Source organism: Nipponia nippon, unplaced genomic scaffold (assembly GCF_047370975.1).
Source record: "Nipponia nippon isolate SJK-2023a ecotype South Korea unplaced genomic scaffold, ASM4737097v1 scaffold_45, whole genome shotgun sequence".
Classification (NCBI taxonomy): Eukaryota; Metazoa; Chordata; class Aves; order Pelecaniformes; family Threskiornithidae; genus Nipponia; species Nipponia nippon.
In genome coordinates this window covers 70,718-93,965 of record NW_028262364.1, presented here as the reverse complement: position 1 = coordinate 93,965, position 23,248 = coordinate 70,718, and the positions used below count along the sequence as shown (strand labels likewise).

At 43.8% G+C, this 23,248-nt stretch overlaps 1 protein-coding gene and 1 gene segment (V, D, J or C); one reads left to right on the top strand and one right to left on the bottom strand.

Annotated features, from left to right (window-relative positions):
- The first annotated feature begins 1,608 nt into the window (after window positions 1–1,608).
- Window positions 1,609–16,163, top strand: LOC104012147 (T cell receptor alpha chain MC.7.G5-like). The segment is given in 5 exon segments: window positions 1,609–1,678; window positions 12,650–12,910; window positions 13,357–13,404; window positions 14,598–14,703; window positions 15,187–16,163. Coding segments are annotated over 5 exon segments (501 nt in total).
- A 4,914-nt stretch (window positions 16,164–21,077) lies between these two features.
- DAD1 (defender against cell death 1) lies at window positions 21,078–23,248 on the bottom strand. Its single transcript, XM_087778667.1, has 3 exons — window positions 22,946–23,248; window positions 21,833–21,983; window positions 21,078–21,274 (listed from the first exon to the last, which is right to left on the bottom strand). Exons 1-2 carry the CDS (start codon window positions 23,184–23,186, stop codon window positions 21,853–21,855), a joined length of 372 nt encoding a protein of 123 aa, XP_087634793.1. The 5' UTR covers window positions 23,187–23,248; the 3' UTR covers window positions 21,078–21,274; window positions 21,833–21,852.

Below are 23,248 nucleotides of genomic sequence, written 5' to 3'. Positions count from 1 at the left end.
GGCAAGGCTCAGACTGTGCTTGGCATAAATATTTCCCGATAGTCATGTCAAATAGTTGTAGGGAGGTAGATGCTTGTTTTTCTGAGCATAACCAGAGAGAGAAAAGCTGTGGATCATTATGATACTTGCTTTCAGTGAGGGAATTGACCTGGCTTGAGGAGATTAGGGGACTTTCACTCCCCTGTTTTTCTTCAGCATACCAGTGTGGGTAGCCATTTGCATTTACTTAGGAAAACCGGGGACAAAATCATCTTTGTCTTGGAGACTGAGAAGGAAAAGAATGATTCAGCTTGGAAAGCAAAACTCTTCTTTTTTTCCCTTTTTTTTTTTTTTTATAAGCTCTGCATCATGATGTGAATGATGGGTCAGTGAATAAGTTCATCTTTGGCAAAGGAACAAAATGGCCCGTAAAACCCCAGCAAGTATTCAGGGCATTGTATGGGAAAATGATGAAGGCGGGGCCTGAGGAACTGGGATTATTCCATCATTTACTGCAAGAAACTTCCGTATAAAGGGATGTTTTGAAAATGCAGCTGAATACTACTCGGGTAGTCGGCGACCTTGTAGAAACATATTTCCTTGGCTTTCTGCCTGGGATTCAGTTTGCCTCAGCCCTTGTTAATGGCAAGGTAATCGTCATGCTGTAATGAAAACACTGAATGCTCTTCAGCAGCCAAGTATCAGACAATGAGGAAGGAAAGGAGGATTAGTGGCAAGAGCCTCAGGCTGGGAACTGACCTGCAGTGACTAATTGTAGGCACCATATTTTGGACGTAATGACACAAGCTACTTAAAGTGTTCCCTGCTAACTAAGGAGTAGGTTCTTCCCATCTCTGATACTTGAGGTGACTGTAATCAAATCTGGTTATTCCCCTGCCTTTGAACATGGAAGGAGGTAATTGTCAGAGAGAGGCTAGAGGAGGTCTGTGGAAATCAGTATGGGGATTTATCGCTTCTCTCAGAGGCAGATCCATGATTGCATGTATCCAAGGCCTCCAACACCCACCGAGGTGGCTGAATGAAGAGGCCCCTTTTGCAAAGACCTGTCACACGGTGCTAGTGCTGGAGGATGGGGAAAACTCACATGGGGGACTGGAACCCAACTTCTCGTTGCCCCAGGTAAGCTGTCTCTGAGTCAAGGTGGACTCAATATAGAGGATACTGCACTCTGGCTTCAAAAAGAACAGTGTACGGGCTTTGTGGAGCAATTTGGGATGGTTTTAGTATTCCCTGGAAAGAAGTGTTAGACTTCCTATTTAACCAATGTGCGCTAGGAATGTGTCCATGCTGGGCAAAGGAAGCAAGTGAAAAGTGAAAAGAAGTAAGGGAAAGCCAAGAACAGAGATGTGAAAAAAATGTAATGGTCTTTAGCGAGTGGTGCAGGTTTGGATTTGTCAAGGATGGAGGTGGCAAGGGAATTGCCTTGTGGCTCTTCCTTATGGTGTTAATGAGGCTGTGTTGCGGGGAGGAAGAAGAAGAAGCAATGGGCATGGAGGTAAGACGTAACGCATTGCAAGCGTGTGCGTGGGAAAGCGAAGGATTTCCATAAGCAACGTTATCCAGGTGGATTGGGGTGGATAGGAGCGTACAAAGGTTTTTGCTGTGGCAAGCAACACAGTGCCTATGGATACGTACCTACTTACCTTTGGACGGGGAACCAGGCTCGTGGTAAAACCAAGTAAGATTTCTGAGATTTGGGACATTGACTTGTTCAGTGGAAAAATTCAATCCACCCGAACCCACGGTTAATGTTTGCTAGGAGAGCAGCGAAATGCAGTTCAGAACCAGGCCGTTGACAAAAAGGAATAACAGGGGTCTCTTGGTTACGATCGTATCTGCTGGATATTGTAGAACAGGAGAGATGGTCCGCAGAGCAATGATGTAAATTACACAAGCTGTGGAGCTTTCCTGTGAGAGAACACTTAAAAACTGGCAACTTGTGTAGGTGCGTGCAACTTATTTTCCCACTGCGAGTAGTTTCACGCTTGCAACGTTGTCTAAGCAAGCTTTGTGTCATGGTTTTCCTTCCAGAAGTTTAATAAACTCCTGTTTGGAGTAGGAACTAACCTTTTTCTTTCTCCAGGTACGTGAACTTTGCAAGTTAGGGAAATGCCTAACTATAGCTTAGGTACGCTCAGGTTTGAAAAATATTCAGAGAACACCCTGTAGTCGGTATCTTCCCTTCATTTGGAATAAAATCATGAGTAAGAAAATCGGTCCCTAACTATAAGCAAGGGGGGGATTTCCCAATAGCTGCTTGGATTTGGAGATATACAATGCAACAACACGGAAGGAAATAAAGAAAAAAAATTCTTTGCTCCTTTGAAAATTGTGAGTATATACTCACAGCTAAGAAACTTTCCTGAGCATTTGAATCAGAAACCTCAAGTAAATTTTTCACTACTTGAGGAATTAAATCTCAACTAAATTTTCAGCCAGAACTGTAGATTCTTCAGGAGATTTTTGACTTTCAAAAAAAGAAAAAATATCTAAGAAAAGGGAAATGCTCCTAGCAGACTGCCCAAACCATTTTATTCTCCCACTGGAACAGAGTGAAAGGAATTGTACGTACTTCATCCGTGGCTTAGATGTTATCTCTGCTTTCTCAGAATTAAATCCCATTTTCTCTTTGGGATGGAGAGCAACCTGAATTGCACTCTAGGTTTTGCAGGAAGAATGGGAGAGAGGTGTCCCTGGTGCTTGTACTTTGTTTGCTCATTAACTAATCAATGAACGCTGATCTCATTCTCCATTTAATTTACAAGCTCTTCAGGGACAGGGGTCTTTTATGGGTCAGCTTTAAGGAAGGACACTGGCCTTGACATAACCAGTGAGTGAGGTTTTGATGGTCTCTGTTTCTGTGTGAATGCATTTTTCTAGTTACATATGACTTGGTTTACAGAGCTTCCTGCCTCCTAAGCCAGTTTTTATCATGCAAAACTAACGAGTCGTGCAAATTGGGAGGATGCATTTGGACATTCCTAGCTATATTACCCAAGTTTGGCTCCAGCTGTTTTCTTTTTATGGTTTGGTTGTGGGGCTTTTTTTTGGTGGATTTTTCTTGTTGTTGTTGTTTTTCCATTGACTAGCTCAGATGCAGACTTCTGTGAATGTATGGCCTGAATTAAATTTCTGGTATTTGATGTTTCTGCATTATTCTTTTCAGCCCTTCTCACAACAACCATACTATTCAGGTTCTTCTGCTGTCTAGAGCAACTCAGGTTCTCTGTGGCTCTGGATAATGGAAAATGGAGCATATATTGCACTTACAGAGTGCTTGCTTGTGGGTGTGTAGCTGTATAAACATCACTGCTGAAGCTGAGTTGCTGTGCAAGACCTAGTTCTGGAGAGAATGGAAGGGAGATTTCTGTTGTATGCTGAACCACTGTGCAGACTTTGGGGCACAATACAAGCTCATGTTTTGTAGTGCTCCCCCTCCCCGAGTGGAACCCAGCAAGTATTAATTAATACAACATGAAATGCAGCCTGCAGAGGAGGGTGGACATTGCAAGAGAACAGAGCAGAAAGGTAACACAGACTGGTGATGCTCAACAGCAGCAGTCAGAAAGCTTCTAAACACTGTCTGGAAAGTTGTATATGCACACACTGATTTGCAGATGCTGCTATTGTGTGGAGACAGAGGAAAGAATAAACAGATGAATAACTAGGTGGTGGACAATAGACTAGTGAGTGTCAGGAATGATTAAGAAGGCAGAGGAATGTGGCTGAAGGAAGTGTTTATTGCACTATATGTGCTGAGGAGGTGGCCAATAACGTTGGTTAGATTATTCCAATAAGAATCTTGCATTGCCATGTTCTCAAGTCTTAATCCAGCATACCAGTGCACCATTTTGCAAAGCATAGTGTCACAGTGTAACACTGCGAGTTATGGCAAACTTACATTTGGAGCTGGAACCAAACTCACAGTTTCTCCAGGTATGTCTGAATTCTCAGATGTGATTCTTCTTGGAAGTACTTCTTTCACTTTGCAAGTTATTTTGCCTATTTCATCACTCCACAATATGTTAGGAATAGGACAATAGATTTTCAACTGGTATAAAAGCAAGTGATTTCCAGGCTCCTAAATCAAAAGTCCTCATGTAGGGGAGAAACAAAGGGAAATGGTGAAAGCCAGTTTGGGCCAGCCAAATGCAGAGTGGTGAGACTAGTGTTATGAAGCTGTAGCAGGTAGAAAGGACTTTTCTAGTATGTGGATGCTAATACTTTAAGATAACAAGACTCCTGATTTTATGCGGATGCAAAATATAAGCACATACTGGGTCTTTGCTTTGGAGAACCTCAATAAAGCTGTAATGATAGGGGGTGGGTTTCTGTCATATTGTGAAGCATTATATAAATACCAGAAGCTCAGGAAGCAAGCTTATCCTTGAGAATGATACCAAGTTTGTAATCACAGCCAACTAGTGTTGAGTACTGTGAAATTACCTTGGCCTTCAACATCCATGTGAAGCTTGGAGCACATTAGACGTGAAGCTCTGAAACTGTTGGAACACAGTGTGACAAATCTTAAAAGTTAGGGGTGGAATAGATACCCAGACAGAGGGAAAGAGGTCAAGAAGCCAAGTTAATTACTGAATGACTTTTGTGGAAAGATGCAAAGCTGACTCTGACTGCAAAATAATTTTCTCTGAACAATAATAATGAAAAATTTTATGCTTTGACAGTTTCTGCCACAAGTGTCTGAAAAAAAATCCCCCCAAAATTCCACACGTCTTCTTTTGTCTGAAACTCTTTGGTAAAGGGAAAGAAAGTAAGGCAGATCCTGAGACACCAATATTTTTTTGTAAATGTATCAATTTTTCCAAATTTTTTAAGAGTACTTTTAGGAGCATTTAATATCTAAATGCTTTGGGTTTACTCTTGGAAAGTAATGTTTCCATTTCTTAAAATGGTAGTGATTGTTAAAATAATTTCAAAATAATTTTATTCTGAAAGTTAAAAGACACAGCAATATAAAGAAACTATTCATTCTGAAAACCTCTGGGGAAATTCCTCATATTTCAGATGATCCTCCTGACCCTGTTCAAAAACACCTTTGAAAAATAAGAATCTCAAGTTTATACGGAGCTATCAGCAAGCTAAAGGAGCTATAAATCAAGGCTCTGCCTGCGTTCATTTACATGTCCCCAAATTTACCATTATAGTCATGTCCGTACGCAACTGCTCCAGATCTCACTCTGGTCACACTGTAGAACCTAAGAGCTTCCCAATTGCATACCGAAACATCAGTGTTCAATGGCAGAATAAGCAATAGTATCCCTGCCACAAAGTAATTGCATACCAAAAAGTGTGCTTTCTACTTAAAGCTAAATGGCAAATTTGCCCTGGAATCACTCTTGACTAATTCATATGGCAAATCCAAGAGAATGGGATGATGGAGTTTGTACTACTGTATTATGCCATCGATCACTAGGTGAGCTGTGAAGTAACAGTAAATAAACCAGTTTTTGAGAGAGGAATCTGACTGTCAGGCTAAATAAACAAGGAATGAGATGAAGAATAGAACTTGTGATGCAGGCGGCCTTCTGGAAGCAATGGGATAAATATGATGGAAGAGAATAGTAAGGAACGGGTGTTTGGGAGTTTGAAAGATGCAAAACACCACATGAAAAGAAAGTAATTTGGAAGAAAAGTCCTAGATAGATGGATCTGTCTAATCATAGAGATAAATAGGATTTCTTTTGGTGGAGTATTTTATTGTTGAAGGGTCCATTCAATACCACTCTGGATATTGTAGAGACCTGTGCTATTGTGGGACTATGGAAGTAGTTACAAACTCACATTTGTATCTGGGATGAGACTTCTGGTTTTGCCAGGTATTATCCTGATTTTTTTGGCTAATGTGCAAGATTGTTGTGGATACACACAAGTCAGATGAAAATGCATTGAAATACAAGAATGGCTATAATATTTATATTGCTGGACATGAACCGGCAATCTGCACTCACAGCCCAGAGAGACAACTGTATCCTGGGCTGCATCAAAAGAAGCATGGCCAGCAGGTTGAGGGAGGTGATTCTCCCCTTCTACTCTGCTCTGGTGACACCCCACCTGGAGTATGGCATCCAGCTCTGGGGTCCTCAGTACAAGAAAGACATGGACCTGTTGGTGCGGGTCCAGAGACGTCCACAAAAATGTTCAGAGGGATGGAACACCTGTGCTATGAGGAAAGGCTGAAAGAGCTGGGGTTGTTCTCCCTGGAGAAGAGAAGGCTGAGAGGAAACATTATTGTGGCATTTCAATATTTAAAGGGAGCTTATAAGAAAGATGGGGACAGACTTTTTAGTAGGGCCTGTAGCGATAGGACAAGGAGTAATGGTTTTAAACTAAAAGAGGGTAGATTCAGACTAGGTATAAGGAAGAAATTTTTTACGATGAGGGTGGAGAAACACAGAAACAGGTTTCCCAGAGAGGTGGTAGATGCCCCATCCTTGGAAACATTCAACGTCAGGTTGGACGGGGCTCTGAGCAACCTGATCCAGTTGAAGATGTCCCTGCTCATTACAGGGGCATTGGACTAGATGACCTTTAAAAGTCCCTTCCAACACAAACCATTCTGTGGTTCTATGATCCTATGACTCAGAAAATATCCACTTATGGTGATTATCACTATTTTAGCTGGTCTTTGTTTGTAGAAGAGTCCCACCAAGGAACAGTATACTTATTTTTAATATTAGTATTGGAATTGGACTGCCTTTTAGCTGGTTTATCTGATGTACAGATACTGTATTATCCACAAATATTGCAAGTGGATTGTGTTCCCAACTGGTACTTGAATCCAGATTTGCTGAGCTGTCACAGCTACAAGGCCATACTTAATGCTTACTCCTGCTACTGCATATCTAAGTAAGCGAGAGTATATGAATCCTGAAGTAATAGAGTTAGAAGGCTCAGATTGCATTTGCAACTGCCTGTGAAGCTCTAAGATCTAGACAGGGTCACAATGTGCCACTGAAACCTGTAAGGACATAACTGTAACCAAGGTCAAAGGGATTCTTGCAAAGGTTTCCTGGGTCGTGTGAATTATGGCGGTGAAGAAGGATACAAACTGACATTAGGAAAAGGAACCTTGCTGGCAATCAAGCCAGGTAGGTAGTAAATGGTGAAACATTTGTGAGAAAACTTGGACTGAAAGGCAGTGGCCCTAACTCCATGGCACAGTGAACAGGAATTTTAGGTGATGTTACAGATGGAAAAACACAGATTGTTCCTAGGATTGCCCCAAAAGCTGTAATACACAATTGTAACCAGTGGATGAATGAACATTTTTTTTTATTTGATTTCCCTTTTTCTGATCCTGATAATTTTCTAGTAGATTTCTTTGGTATTTTGATGGTGACTTAAATCAATGTGCTTCGTCATTGCTCCCTCAAGTTATTCCCTGCTCTGGAATGTCTGTTGACCTGGTTGTCAGTATGCGTTGGAAAATCTATCTACATTTTCGTAGAGGTTGACACCAGTGTGCCAATCAGGTGAAACTTGCATTTGGAACTGGGACCCAACTTCTTGTTACCCCAAGTAAGTTTGAACTTTCTGTTCCATATTAACACCAGGATTGACAAATCATTTGTTCACTGGGCAGATGGACTGGGGACTTTCATGGAAGCATGTTCCAGCTTCTTTTTGGCTTCTCTTGACAAAAACCAGTTGGAATAGAGACGCTGTCTTAGAATCCAAGGAGTGCTTGGCTATGGTGTGGCAGTGACTCACTGCAGGAAAGAACGGCTAAAGATGATAATGTTCACACAGGTTTAATAGTCACAGCATGGTGCAGTCACACATAGAGTGCTGCAAGCAGTTCAACACATGGTTGAACACTACATAAAATGTTTAGCACTTTTACAGACTTTGTGGTTGTTAAAGTTTTCAGACTTGATTTTTGCATCTTTAAAATAATATCTGGAGTTTATTCTGACTAACGGCTTAGAGACTGGATTTTCTAATTCTTAGTCTAAGAGAATATGTCATGATTTTTCAGTTTTAAAATCCAAAAGTGCCCTTCCTTATTTGTAAAAACTGATGTTACAGTGTGAGCAGTCAGCAACTAGCAAAATTGTATTTGGAAGGGGAACGAAACTTTTTGTGATGCATGGTAACTCTCTTTCCTTTCCTCAGTTATATTTTAAAATGCTTTAGAAACCTGAAAAGATGGAATGAAATTTCAAATATCTTTGTGTGTCATCCTCTGGTAGACAGCTTTCCCACATATTTTGGACGAGGAGCCATTGGAATATGCAGCTGGTAGGCAGGAATTTATTGCAAAGGCATTGAGTGGGAAATTGAAAGATACAGTAAATCTGTGTTTGGAAGAGGGACTAGATTTAAAGTCAGCCCAGGTGAGTAAGATTTGGAGAAGGACAGGCTATGAAGGTGGGAGCAGTGTCCATGGTTTAGTGTTTCTGAATAGGTCTACCTTCATGGAGAATGAACAACTCCAGATGAAGAGCAGACGGAGGAGTGAAGGCTGAAAGAAAATGAACCCAGGATTATTTCTCAACAGGGTGCTTGTGAAAATGGAGCAGGGAGACTGGGAATAGTGGGAAATGAGATAACATTATCAATGTCTTAGGTTAATGATGTTGGCGTATCATTAACACTAACTAACTTTTGAGTCCTGTCAGAGAGTAATAGTGTATTGCCTTAGATTGAGGGGGAAAAAAAAAAAATCAGAGATACCTCTGCATTCATGTTTAAGTCTTAGTTTCACACTGCATTGTGAAGAAATTTCCCAGGTGACTTAAACTATAGTATTTGCAATGATTCAGACTGGGGCGTGTGGGATACTGGGACTAGGAGAGTAATTTTTGGAAATGGCACAAGGCTCTGATCCCAAATAAGTTATCTAATTAAATGTACCCACTAAATAGACTGATCAGGAAAGGACATCATTTGGGTGTGAAATAGATATTCACGTCTGAGGCAATTCCACAAGTGCAGGATCAAAAGTTCTTCTGACTTTTTGATATCAACATAAAAATGATCTTCCACCTGTTTTTAGAAAGGGATATTAGGTTGATTCTTTTGAATGTTTTGGGTTTTTTTCTTACTTGTTAAACAAATGTGATTTTTTTGGCTGGTGCTACATGAATAGTTAATCTTTAATTCAGAAAGTTTCTTTTTTTTGAGTTGAAATTATTTGAACTGAGGGTTGGACTAGATGACCTTTGAAGGTCCCTTCCAACCCAACCCATTCTATGATTCTATGATTCTATGATTCTATGATTTTTTTTCTAGAAACTAAATCTCTGGCATATAAAATTGAAAACTTTTTCTAGCAATTAAAACCCATTCTAATTCTGGAAGGAAAAGCATGCAAAAGTATTTTGCAAAAATCACAGAGATTCTCAGAAGGTTCATGAGCAGCCACTTCAAGTCTTTTTGTTTCCAGATAATTGTTGCATAGATGGGTTAAGCCATCTCATTCACCTGTGAGCTTTAAAGAATGGATTAGATAAGCAGAATTGCTCCTTCTGATCCCCAAAAATCTTTCCTTAACATTATTAAAGGGAGTAGCAGAGGAGATCATAGTAAATCTCTCCCACAGGTTAGGTGATGTATGAATAAATCTATACATGAACTCAAATAGGGTATTGCTTCTTAATATGAAATTTAAGAAAACTTCATTTCAACTTTTCCTTAATGTGAACACATTCTATAAGCCCAAGATTTATTCTGTTTTGGTACTAGAGAACTATTTAGTCCATTGAACATTTGATTTCTCCTCACATACTGGGTATCTTACTCTATTAATTAAGCTTTAGTTTTGGTTCAGCTAGAAATCTTCCGCTTTAAAGGTTTGTGAGAAAGATCTTGGATGGTTTTAGTAGTTTGACTTCCTCAAGTGTAATTACAGAGGCAATGATAAACACATTTTTTGGGATGGAGACCAGAATTATGCCTGAATCTTGTAAGTGAAACAGCATATTCACATCTGGAAATACTGAACCTCTGCACAGAGTCTTTGTACTTTGGATGACTTGGCTGATGCTGGACTAGGACCTGGCTTCTTTTATCTGAGTGCCTCCAGACATGAGAACTGGAAGTCAAGAGAAGGGTTCAGGTACTAAATGTGGACATCTAATCTTGCTGTGGGCATCTAATCTTGCTGTAGACATCCTAGCATCCATGCAGGGCTGGCAGATTTCACAAAGGACCTCTGGCAGACCTTTTGGAACCTCCATTGGAGGACAGCCAGCAAACATCACTAAAGTGCTTGTTAAATCACTGGAGTTGCTCCTCTGGGGTATGAGTGTGTGAGGGGGTATATATTTCCTCTGAATTGGGCGATAGCTCCAGGTTGACTCTAGCTGTGGAATATCATGTCTCAGGCTGAGGAATGGTAAGAGGATCAAAGACCTCCATCACACCAATTCCAGTCTGACCAGAGATTCAGGGAGTTTGCTTTGGAGGGAATGGAGAATAAGATAAACCTCTGTATAATACAAGCTGTGTGTTAAACCAGTACAGGATTTCTACTGCACCTTGTTCAGAAAAAAAGGTATGGGTCTCAGTCTGATGTTGGAACAGGCTTCTATTGCTCTCTCCCTGAAATCAGCCTCTGGAGTTGGCTTTCTCTGTAGACTGGTCAGGAATAGCATTCCAACAGCTCCTGTTCTTCCACCTGGAAGATATCCTTCATTAAAGATGAAATTAGGCAGGGTGGACAGCTCAAGAGTATCATGATTTACTTCTCAATCTCACCTTCAAATACAGGTCATAAATATCAGTACAGTATCTCCAACACATCCACCAACTCATTAAGACAGAATAACAGGAAACATAGGTCACAGTGCTGTGGTTATAATAGCTGATATTTACCAAGACTGCTATCTGCAAACTTTCATAACAGTGTGCAAATATGCAAAGGAACTTATCGGAAAAAGACTCTAGTACCAGAACAAAGCCAGCAGCCTCTCTGAGCAAGAACGAGAAATGAGTATTTTGCAAAACAGGTGCTGCTGAAGCTGCCTGCAAAAAACAGACCTTATTTTTTCATCTGCTCAAGATAAAAGCATTGCACAGATTGAAAGGGAGAAAAACACCTTAATTTGGAGAGAAGTGGATATGTAGCTCTTCAGAAAGCATAGTACTCATTAGGAGAGAGAAGCAGAACAGCTTGATCAATTCCTCCTCTTCCCTTTCATATCCATGTACTCCCTGACAATGATGTATCCTTGTTCATCTGTATTTTATACAGGGATCTACCACCAAGCTTCTTATCTGCTCCTGTCTTCCTCTACCTAACAAATGATCACTGGAATGTATTTCCAAAACAATAACGGGAAGTATGGGAGGTGGGGAGTGGGGCTGAGGGAGTCAGAACATACATTAGACCGTATTCTGTATAGTTGTGAAGGAGACAGTCTCATCAGGTTTTTCAAAGCCAGGGCAAAGCTGGGATAGGTGAACTGCAATTCAGGAGGAGGGCCAGAGAATGAATCATTAGGCTTTGTGGATTAGTTTTTTTCTGAGATCATACTAATAAAGAAGTATGGCTATTTCTCTAAGGTGCTGACAACTGGCAATTGAACAGATGAAAAGCATTTATCTCAGTGACAGAACTAGGGCCTGCACTTGTATAAGATTTTGAGACAGTTTCTAAAAGCCAAGATTTAGTCCAAACTTCTCCCATGGGAAGAAACTAAAACTTCTTCATCTGGAAGTTAAGCTGTCTTTAGTATTTCTACAACATTTATCAGTGTGGTGTGTGAACAGGGATGAAGCAAATATTAATCTAAACTCTCAACTGTACATGATAACACTTTGTCAGTTTATAAATGTGAACTGAAGCTCCAGTTCAAACCTGTCATTGTGAAGTCCAATGGAAAATGCAGCCAGAGGGTTGCTGAGAGCCCCAAATCTGCATCTTGGCCACAGTATGTCTTTAATGATATTTCATCTGTTCATCATTAGAGTACTGCAATGCCCATAACATTTTACTATTACGCATGAACAAAGATATAGGAAAGCACCTTCTTAAAGAATTAGACTTCAAGAGCCAGACAAGATGAAATGTGTGCTTAGAGTACAAGTTCACAAAGCTAAATGCACAAAAAAGAGTTTAACCACAGGTAGTGTTTTGATATGTGTGGAAAATCCTAGTCTAACTGACTTGCTAGCAGAATTTGAAGCAAGAAAACAGAAATAAACCCCAGGTGTCTTATATCTGCAGCCTTTAGTTCCCCAAACCTCTCTTCTGCAAGGTGAAATTTAGTAAAAAAATCTTGCACTGCACTGTCAGGTGGTGGAACATAATGAAACATTCGTTTGTTTCATCTTTCTTTCCCTAAATGCAACCATGTGTTCCTACTTTGCAGTGGCTTTCCTAGCTTTCTCCTATAGGAACACAAGTAACTAGACTGGTGGTAAATGTGGACACCCTTAAGACTTGGTAGTTTATCCACTGTCCCTCAGGACAGGTGGAGGAAGTGGGATTTTGAATGTCAGTGGTGGATTTGACTACATGTTTGCCGAAAAGGCAGAATGCCCCTGGGCTGCTCAGTTCTCTCCACACAACTTCTCACAGGAATCATGGAAAAACCTCCATACCTGAGTGTCTGTATGTTAGGACTGAAGAAACTATGACTGTGTCCTCTCATTTAATGTCTCATCTCTTCTCCATTTTCAGATGTTACTCTACCATCTCCTTCAGTCTACAGGCTGATCTCTAAAGATGATGAGGATTTGGAAATGTGCCTCATCACAGATTACTCCCCTGAAAATCTTAAGTTGGGTGATAATCATACAAGTGCTGTTGTGGAGGTGGCAACATCCAAGGACAAACAGGAAGCAAGCTACCTATCAACCTACTGGGCCAAGAAAGATGAAATGCGGTGTCATGCAGATCATGATGGCTTTGGAGAACTGCAGGGCGACGATCCTGAAAGTGGTAATGGCATTGTTTGATGTGTGTACAGGGCTAGAGGTACTTTGGTGTCTGTGCTGTTAGTATGAGCAGGACTTGTTCACATCTCCCAACCCTGCAAGCAGTGCTGAATTATGCTCCCAAACTCCAGAGGAATGTTGCCTTCTTGCCTCTGTTTTATTTTGCCTTCGTCCTTGGTGGAAACAAGACTAAGGATCAGTAGACTAGCACAGGCACAGCAGAGAGATCTTAAAATCACACTGTGGGAGATACAAAGCCTGAAATTCCTTTGTCTGATGAGACACTAAAGTTTAACTAGATCATATTTTATGCTTGCCCTAAAAACAGCAGAAATGGAAGGGTTTACGGGCCAGAATCTCTAATCCAGCCCTTCTAAGTAGAGATATCTTTGTAAACTTCTGAAGAAGTGCATTTCTGTTATTAATTAAATTTATTGTTACTGTCTGCAGGTGCCAGCACTGTCTGTGTTACAGGAGTGTCTCCACACTTCAGGACAGGTATGTACACAGCATTTTAGGAGTAAAGCTTGGCCTGATTAAAGGAAATGTCTTCCAAGTTTTTGCTAATGTTCCCTGTTTGCAGAATTCCTGTTGGAGCAAAAAGCTCAGACTAGAAATTTCTAAAAGGGCCCCACAGGCTTTAAACATCAAGGCTGTAAGTCATTGGGTTAATGTAGTCTTCCAGATCTGAGCTGCTAATTTTATGTGACCAGTGTAGCCAGTGCCTACATGCTCTTGCTAGACTAGCCAAAAAGCTACTCCCCATCACATAATGATTCAAGGTACTGATATGAGTCAGCCTTACTGGATGTCTGTCTGCATTTCAGACTTCAGAAGAGTTGTTTTTACTTTTGGGTGCACAAACACCTAATGAACCAAAAGATAAGCAGGTGGTTTCTGCAGTGTGTGCTCAGAAGCAAGGTTGCACTAAAGACACGGCGCATCTAAGCAAGCTTTGCTTCAGCTCTTGGCTGTGGCAGTATACTAGCCAGTGCTGGAGCCCAAGCAATTGCTGTTCCTGCTAGTTCAAAGGAGCTGAGCCTGCCTCTGCACTTGTCCTGTTTGCAGAATAGCTGCACTTTTGCAAACACGCAGCCTTGCTGAAAAGAAACCAGTTAGCCAAATGTTTCCAAAACACCACTTCAGAAAAATACTCAACAGTAAACTTGGCTGATTCGATCAGCGATTTCAGGGGGTTTTCAAAGATAAACATAAAATTACTTTCTGATGACAGCTCCCTGCTTCCCCGATATAGATCAATGTATTTTCAAATGAAAATGGCTTTGTAACTTTAGATTAATACAAAATCCAAACAGACTTCATGTTCTTTGAATAAAATTTCACTTGTTTTCCCTCTGCCCATCTTAAAAAAACTTAGGTAGAGGAAGGAGGGACACCTCCAGCATCCTGGGTTCATAATACACTGTATTTAAAAACAGCTAGATGGTTGGCAGACTTGCATATTGGATAATTAAGTGGTTAAGGAATGAAAACCCGGCCCTCAAAACACCAACTGGAAGAAATTATAGTCTCTCGGTGAGACAGTCCTGCTCACTGTCTCGTTAGCTATCCTACTAGCTGACTCAACCACACAAAGTGGAACAGCTTCATTAAGAAGTGCTTTTAAGTCTGTCTGGAAGCGAGGAATGTCTCAGTGCTCTTGTGACTTTCATTCTCTGTTACTTTTACAGATGAAAACCTGAACATGCTGTCTTTATCACAGCTGGGCCTGAAAATAATTTTAATGAAAGGAATAATTTTTAATGTGCTGATGACGATGCTTATGTGGAAAAAAAAGTGAGTACTCATGGAGGGTGCTAATGCCTCTGACAGAAAACATCTGGATCAGTTCATTAGCTATGAATGTTCCTTCTCTCTGTAATAACTGTTTATGTAGTCTATCCGTACACCTTTTGTCTACCAACAGTAAAATCCCTCCACTCTTTTGGCCATATCATTGTTTTCGTCCACCCCTCAAATCTATTTACTTTTCCTTATCCACATGCAAATTTAACTTTTTTCTTCTTTCTAGACATCTCTCCCTTCTATTTCTATATCCATCCCTTCCCTTGTCTGCATTCATCCATCAGATTCATCCCCTGACCAATCTCCAGCTGGGAAAGTTTGATGCTTATTGACTTTAAGACCTCAAAGCTAATATATTAGTTTTGGCCCAGTGTCTTTCTCCTCTTTCTATTGCCTAGACACTTCAGGTTTACAGTTGTATAGTTGCGACTGTATCTCAAATAATGATTTAACACACCTATATTTTTGTTACAGCAATGAAAGTAACCAGACGGTGCAGCCCTGAAGAACCAAAAAAAATCTGCTGAGGAATCTTTACCAGAGCATCATGTGCAGGAGGGAAGACAGGCATTCCTGTTGCAAGGGATATCACTTGCTGTTTCTGTATATCACGCCAGCCACTATAGTCTATATTGCTTTATTTGCATTGTTATAAAGCTACTCAAAAATAAGCTTAAAATTTTCAGCATTCTGCTCCCCCAGGTTCCTGATTCATTTAGCATGACAATGCCTCTTTTTGCATGAAGCATAGTTTGCTACTATAAATTGCCAAACTTCACTATTACTTGCATTAAAATGACACACAATTTCTGCTTGAGGCAGTGTTGCTTGCTGAAAACTGCAAGCTAAATATTACTTGAAGGTGAATTTTTCAGATTTTGGTAGCTTTCCGGTATGCATGTCTCAGAGTGCACCCCCACAGACACCATTTCAGTTGCAAATGAAACACTCTGAAAAGCAAAGGGAGACTTATTCAGGGTGCTATGCACCCTGTCCTGCTATCTTTTGCTAGATCAGAGCAAGGTATCTTTTTTTTTCCCCAGAAGATGTGCTGCCAGGTCTCCCAGAAGTCCTGAATTCAGTGAAATTCTCACTTCATTATCACAGAACAAAAGAATGTTTTTTAGTATTTTTTAAAGTCTATCTGGCCTTAACATTTTCTGAATTTAAACCAGCTTAAGATTTGGCTTTGTGTTTAGTAAAAATACAAACTACTTTTGTTCTTTTTGTTTAATTCTAACAATCTTAGATTTCCCAATTTCTTTTTATGATCATTGCATAAAACTACACTGAAATATTTACCCGTCCATGTGTGCATTCCTTGGAAACAGTGCATGCATGTGAAATTCGCACACTGCTAATTCTTGAATTGTACTTGCAACCACACTGATGTCTTGGCAATTCTTTAGGCCTTTGGCTGCTATTAAACAATTCTTATAAAAAATAAGAAACATGTTTGTCTTCTGTATCTGTAGTTTGAGGAACTTGTTTTACTCTTCAGATGAGCTTTAGGAATGAGCCTGGCCTTTGGGGTGACGAGGGAAGCGGTGTCTGGACTCTCCTCTTCAGCTTGGCTTGCTCACCAGGCGCTGTTTGCAATAACTGGCTGGATCCACCGTGGGGGGGAATAGCTACAAAGTCCCTTTCCGGGACATCCTTGCTGTGTCTGGGTGAGAACAGAGTGGCTGGCTCAGAGGGAGGGGAACAGAGGAGAGCACCTCTCCTCCAAAAGTAGACTCACTGCTATGTGAAGACAACAGTAAAATACGGCTTGCCCACAGTGAGAGGACTAGTAAGTGGTCCAGGTTCTTGAAGGCAGATGTCTACTGCTATGGGGAACACAGGAGGCCGAAGTATCCTGCCTCTAAAGGTCCCCCCCTCCAAAGTGTCACTGGAGAACAAGGTACCTGCTTTGTATTAATGACACCAAGTGACCGGGCTGTGTGTCCAGGTTCAGTCTGTCACTGTCAAGACTGGAAAGGAAATTTTCTCCTTTTGTGACATTGATTTCTCCATCTTTTTCTGAAGCACCAGAGGGACAGAGAAATGAGAAAGGTACTCTGAAAGAAACACACCTTCCCTGCAAAGCTTGAACCTTGCTTGTACCTCACACCAGTGCCCAAACCGAGTGGCAGGGAAAGCCTGGCCAGACTGGTGGGGGTGATTCCTGCTCACGGGATATTTTTCACCCTGCTGGATTCACAGCCGTTGCAAGGAACTCTGATTTTGGAAAGGCTCATGCTTCAAATGCTTTTAGCCGAAAGCCCTGGTGCTTCATGTGGGAGGGTCCCCGTGTGAAGACCATGCCAGCATCCCTGCCAGAGGATCTGACTCCACAGTGCTCAGCAGCAACACAACAAAGTCTCCCTGGTCTTCTGCCATGCTGCTGCCACCTGACCATTTAGCAGGTGGCCTGTCACAGGGTGACAGAGAGTTACCGATGCCTCCTGCCAAGGAACAACTTCAAACTTTCTGGGTCTATTACCCTCATTATTTTATAGTACAGATGTTTAGGGACTCATTCTCTTGTCTCTCCCTTGACACAACGGTCACCCTCATTTCTCTCCAGCTGCAGAAAGCCCGCAGCTCTTTAAATGCCAGATTCCAGGCAGCTCTTGAAGTTTACATTTCGATCATGATGAGGTCTGCCACATCACAGGGAAACAGCTTGATGAAGCTGCCTAAACCATATTTGAATTACAAAGCAAGTCATTGCATTTCACAGATTTCCAACAGATTAACCTCATTCGTTCAGGGACCTGGAAGAAAAGTTTCCACGCTCACTTACATTTAGCACCACTTTTTAAAACTAACATCGGTCTTAAATTTTTTGCATTGCACTTCAAGCCCACTCCTAGCTGCATGGTCAAGGAGGAAGGACAGGGTGCTCCCTCTGTTTCAGCATCTCAGTCTTTTCCAGGTTAAACAACCCCAGTGATAAGATTTGCTGAGTGAGGGGATGAGTGTACGGATAAAGTTAAACATTTTGACTAAAGTGACTCTTAGCATGTGATCTGCAAAACACTGAATTTGTAGGTCTAGTTCAAAGATACTTTCAGATATTATGTTTTCAATCTCCCACCAGCACAATGTGCCCCCCCCCCATCACCACTTTGCGCTTTCTTGTTTATTTTGAGAAAGAAAAACCGCAGTGCAAAGCAAAGGCAGGAAATAACACAGTAGGACAGGACGTGGAAGGGTCTCATGGCCCAGGTGGGGCAGCAAGAGGATGCACCACCAGTTCCATGACGCCACAATCGAGATCTGGGTCATGTTTTGATGCTCTTCTACGCCCTACCGCAGAAACCGCTTCCTCTGGAAAGTGGAGCGCAAAACATGTGGTGAGGGGAGCTGGGCTGGTATGGCACGTGGCAGTGAGGAGGAGAAGCGTGTGGAAAAGAACAGCAGACGTTAGACCACAAGCCAAAGTCGAATGAGGTTAAGGCACCCTCCCTTCCTGCCCCCTCACCGCAGCCTGCTCTTGGGTCTGGGGGGAGTTGTTTTGGGTACAATAGGAAAGACTGAGCTATATAGTGTAGGCAGGGGAAAAGAGGGGAGAAAATACTTTATAAAGTGTGGTGGGTGGCGGGGAGAGATCTTAGAAGTGTGTAAGATTTCTGAATTTGCTGATAGGCCTTTGCAACCTGTTATAGAGGCAGTGAATCCATGCAGAAAAAATCCTTTCACTTCTCCTGACCCAAAAGAAAAGGGAGGAAGATGGGGCAGGCCAGAGAGTCCTCTCACGTTGGCAGGGAAGGCTATGTTGCCATGGTCCATCTCTAGCACCCTCTCCCCTACGCCAGCTCCTGCTCCCTAATACCTCCCTAAGGGTGGGAGATGAATTTGCATCTTCTCTAGGGGTTTTGTTGGAGAAAATACCCTGTCCATATTTGTCATCTCTCATTAAACTTGGCCCCGTACACGAAACAGCCTTTCTTCTTGCCCTCTTCTACAGTGTGAAAGGAGACCTGAGCATGGTCTTTATAAGGAGCAGAGCTTGAAGATATCTACAGCCTTGTTGAAGCTTATTCAGATGTGAGAGTAGCTCTAATAGGACCTGAATCCTAGTGCTGACTTTATGGCAACTAGAGGCATTGCAAGGTGGTAAAAATCAGGACAGAAAAGAAACCCCAGAGAAACCCCCCAATTTTTCCTTTTCCCCAGGCTCTCGTGCAGTTCTTAGAAGTGGCCACAGGAGGGTCCCAGCCTGGAGCTCTCCCTCAAGCCAAACCGTGGGGAGACCCAGTCACGCAGACCCACAGGGAGGCACCCGCAGCTTGCAAACAGCAGCAGCCGCAGCGGCAAAGGGGAGACCCTGGGCTGTTCCTCCTCCTGTGAACATGCTGGCTCTGCCTGCCACCGGCCTGGCTCAGAGAGAGCCCTTCTCATGGGAAGGAAGAGCTTGGTGGCTCATTTATAATGCCCGCATGCTGTCGAGTCCCCTGCCTGCTCCCCAGCAGTACAAAGCTGGTACCATTGTAAACAAACCCAGCTTAATGCCTGGGGCTGGAGAGAGGTGGTGGCGTGAGAGCTGGCATGAATTCTCTGTTCCTACCACAGACCCAGCCAGCACCCTTTGAGACAGTAAAGACCCTGCTCCCTCGTACCTCATTCTGCAGAGCCTATGTTAGGCAAGAGACTTAAGAGCCCCAGGTTTCACACTTTTATGGGTTTAATGGCTGCAGCACAGCTGGAAATGCTGAAAGGAAAAAGGTAATAAACAGGAGCCATAATCCAATGCTGAGAGGTTGAAGCTATCAGACCCCGTGTTTTATGTCCTGAGTGCCAGCAGACAAGCATTTCTTTGTCACATAGCCTCAACGCACATTTTACCTATCCAGTGTTACAGCTGCAGAGCAAACCAGATAAGCATGAAGCAGGATCAGTACAAGGATGGAGCCTCATGTGTGAAGGTCACCCAGGTAAATTCTGCAGCCAAAGGTGTGGAGGGGCTAGCTGGGGTTAATATCTCATCCTGTGCCCATAACCTGATCACCACAGGGCTCCAATTTTCTGTCAGGACACAGAAGCATTTGACCGCAATGCAGGAGCTCGCTTGGGCTTGAGGAGGCAATGGCCAAGGGCCAAAGCCATTGAGTTTAAGCATTTCATGATGCTTTAGAGGGGAAGGATTTTCAATGAGGTTAAGTCTGAGGGGTGGGCTTCTTCATGGACCCAGAACAGCTCAAGTGCAGCTCTGTCTGAGGCACTGACACAGCTTGGCAGCCCCTTCCAACATCCTTGGGTTTACCAGCACATCAGACTAAAGAAAACAGCCGCCTGAACATGAGCCAGCAGTGTGCCCAGGTGGCCAAGAAGGCCAATGGCATCCTGGCTTGTATCAGGAATAGTGTGGCCAGCAGGACCAGGGAGGTGATAGTGTCCCTATACTGGGCACTGGTGAGGCCGCACCTCGAATCCTGTGTTCAGTTTTGGGCCCCTCACTCCAAGAAGGACATTGAGGTGCTGGAGCGTGGCCAGAGGAGGGCAACGAAGTTGGTGAAGGGTCTAGAGCACAAGTCTTATGAGGAGCGGCTGAGGGAGCTGGGGTTGTCCAATTTGGAGACCTTATTGCTCTCTACAACTACCTGAAAGGAGGTTGTAGCGAGGTGGGGGTCGGTCTCTTCTCCCCACTAACAAGCGATAGGACGAGAGGAAACGGCCTCAAGCTGCGCCAGGGGAAGTTTAGGTTGGAAAAACTTCTTCACCGAAAGGGCAGTCAGGCATTGGAACAGGCTGCCCAGGGAAGTGGTTGAGTCTCCATCCCTGGAGGTATTTAAAAGCCGGGTAGACGTGGTGCTCGAGGACATGGTTTAGTGGTGGACTTGGCAGTGACAGGTTAATGGTTGGACTCGGTGATCTTAAGGGTCTTTTCCAACCTTAACGATTCTATGATTCTATGAAAAGCTAACACTGTGGTAGGGTGGCTGTAACACTACCAGGCCTTAGTGAGCCTCTAAGTCCAGCTGGGACATCCAGCTGTGCCCCACATGCCTTTGAGAGATATGGGAGGGCCTGGGGGAAGGTGGGTACACCTGGGGATGTGCTGGAGGACACCCTCCACTTCCTTCCGTTCATGACCGCTAACCACAGCCTAACCCAAATTTTCCACAGCTTTGAAGCCTGGGGCACATTGGCAATATACTGTCCATAAGATAAAGAGGCAGGAAACAGGGAGACGAATAGGGTGGATGACACTTGAGTTTCCATGACGACTTGTTTTCTGCTTCCCTCTGAAACTGGGACACAGAAAAAAAGCCTGCTGGGTAGAAAGGCAGGGAGGTAGGTAAAAACAGGGAGTCATGCCTGAGAAGGTACGTGGGTGTCAGAAGAACCTCTGTATTTGTCACCAACAGGGAAAAGACTGCAGTATTATAAACGGTTTTATTGATGGGAAAGATTACAGTAACTGTAACGAGGCAGCAGACCCCTCCATAGGACAGTCTGTGGGGAAAAATCTTGAGCCCTGCATCCCTTTCCTCCACCAAGGAAGTAGGTCTGCTGGGGAACAGCACTTCCCAATGCCAGGCTTTGGCATCAGAGGTCAAGACCCATTCAAGACCTGGAAAGAGAGAAAGGCAACATGAGCGATGTTTCTGCAAAGGGAGAAGAAATACCCCACAAGCTCCAATGAACTTGTGGCCCTTTGCAACAGTAACAGGGCATGTCCTCCACTTTCCAGCACCAAACTCTCCTTGTCCCAAACTCCCTTCTCTCATCTGCTGAGAAACAAGAGGCATGGACACCAGCCATACCATGGCCTCCAAACAGGACAACCCTCACAAACAGAGCCCAGGAGTTCCAGGTCCCAAAGCCCCTCTTGCAAAGAGGAATGGGGTATTTCTCTCATAAGAGACATGTGGGTAGGTTTCTGTAACACCACTAGTTAAACTGCCTTTTAAATTATAAAAGCCAAAAAATACACGCACGAAACCAGAAAGCTGTAAATCCTAACCCTGTACCAACTTAAGAGGACAACAGCTTAACTGTACTTGGCCAAGACGAAGCTGGGAGCTAGGATTCCTGGATTCACTATTTGTCTAGTTCTCTCCCAACTCTAGAAAAGTACTGAAATTGTGTGAGCTGTGGTTGCCCCTTTTGTGACCCCATGAGTCAGTACCTCACAGTCTCTTCTAGAGCTCAGCCAACAAAATTGATGACGACAAGATGGAGGATGGTGTTGGCAAAGAGGAAATCGGCAAATGCCCGCTCCGGTGAAATGCCTTGGAACTCGCCTTTGTTCTGGGGGTTGATCTGGATCCGGAGGCAAACTGCATGGCAGAGAAAGAATGACAGATTAGGAATCACAAAAGGAAGCCATGGTGGGAAGCATAGTCTTCCTGGGGCAGCCCATCCCAGTCTGGGTCACCATTCCTCCAGGGTACCACAGGAAGAGGCAAGTCTGCCTTTATTATAAGATGAGCAGAACACTAGCAAGGGATTTGCACAGGGCTTTTATGCAATCAGCTTTCCCATAGCCCTACACTATCAGGGGTGGCCAAGTGAGTCCTGAGGGGAACAGGCTTATAACAGGATGGGACTTGTATAGAAATGGGGATATTTCTACATTCTCCATTGGGTGTGTTAGGGAGGACTGCACACAAAATCTTAAAGGTCTTTTCCAATCTAAATGATTCTATGATACTAAGGTGGTTTTGGGGGGTATTATGGGAGAGCAACACCCTGAAGCAGTCATTGCTAGAGTCTGGGTTTTACCATGGGACTGTTGCTAAAGAAGGACACCAATACAAGACGTGAAAAGGGAGAGCTCCTTGGCTGCCAGGGAGAAGCAAGGACACCCCAGGACTGATAAGGAGCCGGGCTCTGTGGTGCACACTGGCAGGACGCCGCATGTTCACAGTTGCATCACGGAGCACCCTGCTGCAGGGCAGGCTGGGCCCGGAGCCTGCAGGTTTCTGGGAGCAGAACTGGGTGTTATGGGGGAAAGGGGGGGGGGGGGTGTGTTGGAAGCCGCCATGGGGACTGCCTGGCTGCGGGGCAGGTTGGAGGGCTGCTGTGGGTGACTCCCTTGGGCTGCTCGGGAACGCCTGCGGCTGCTAAGGGAATCCTCTGGTTACTACAAAAGATCTGGGTGTTTCTAAGGCAACTCTGACGGCTGGGGGGGGGCTCTGGGCGGCGCTGGGGGCTCCGCGGCCGCTGGGGGAGGCTCGGGTGGTGAAGCCGATTCAAGGGAGAACGCGCGGGGCCCGGGCGGGCGTGGCGGGGCACTGACCGCCGAGGATGAAGCTGCCGACGGCGGAGATGAAGCCGCTGAGGAAGGAGTTGAAGGGGAAGGTGCCGACGCCGAGGCAGTAGCCGAACTGGAAGGCCCCGGTGAGCAGCACGTAGAGAAGGTAGGCGTCCAGCACCTTGAGGCGGCTCGGCGTGCCGCTGCCATATTCCGCCAGGAAGCGCCGCACCACCGAGCCCACCGAGCCCGCGGCCCCCGCGCCGGAGCCCGCCGCGCCCGACATGGTCCCACCGGCCAGGCTGAGGTGGCCGGAAGCAGCCCGCACGCACTTCCGGGGGCGGCTGG

Excerpts from the sequence above, each read along its gene's own strand:
- DAD1 (XM_087778667.1), bottom strand. The coding sequence starts at position 23,186 with ATGTCGGGCGCGGCGGGCTCCGGCGCGGGGGCCGCGGGCTCGGTGGGC. Across the intron at positions 21,984-22,945 it reads CGGCAGCTTCATCCTCGGCG|TTTGCCTCCGGATCCAGATC; the intron begins GTCAGTGCCCCG and ends TCTGCCATGCAG.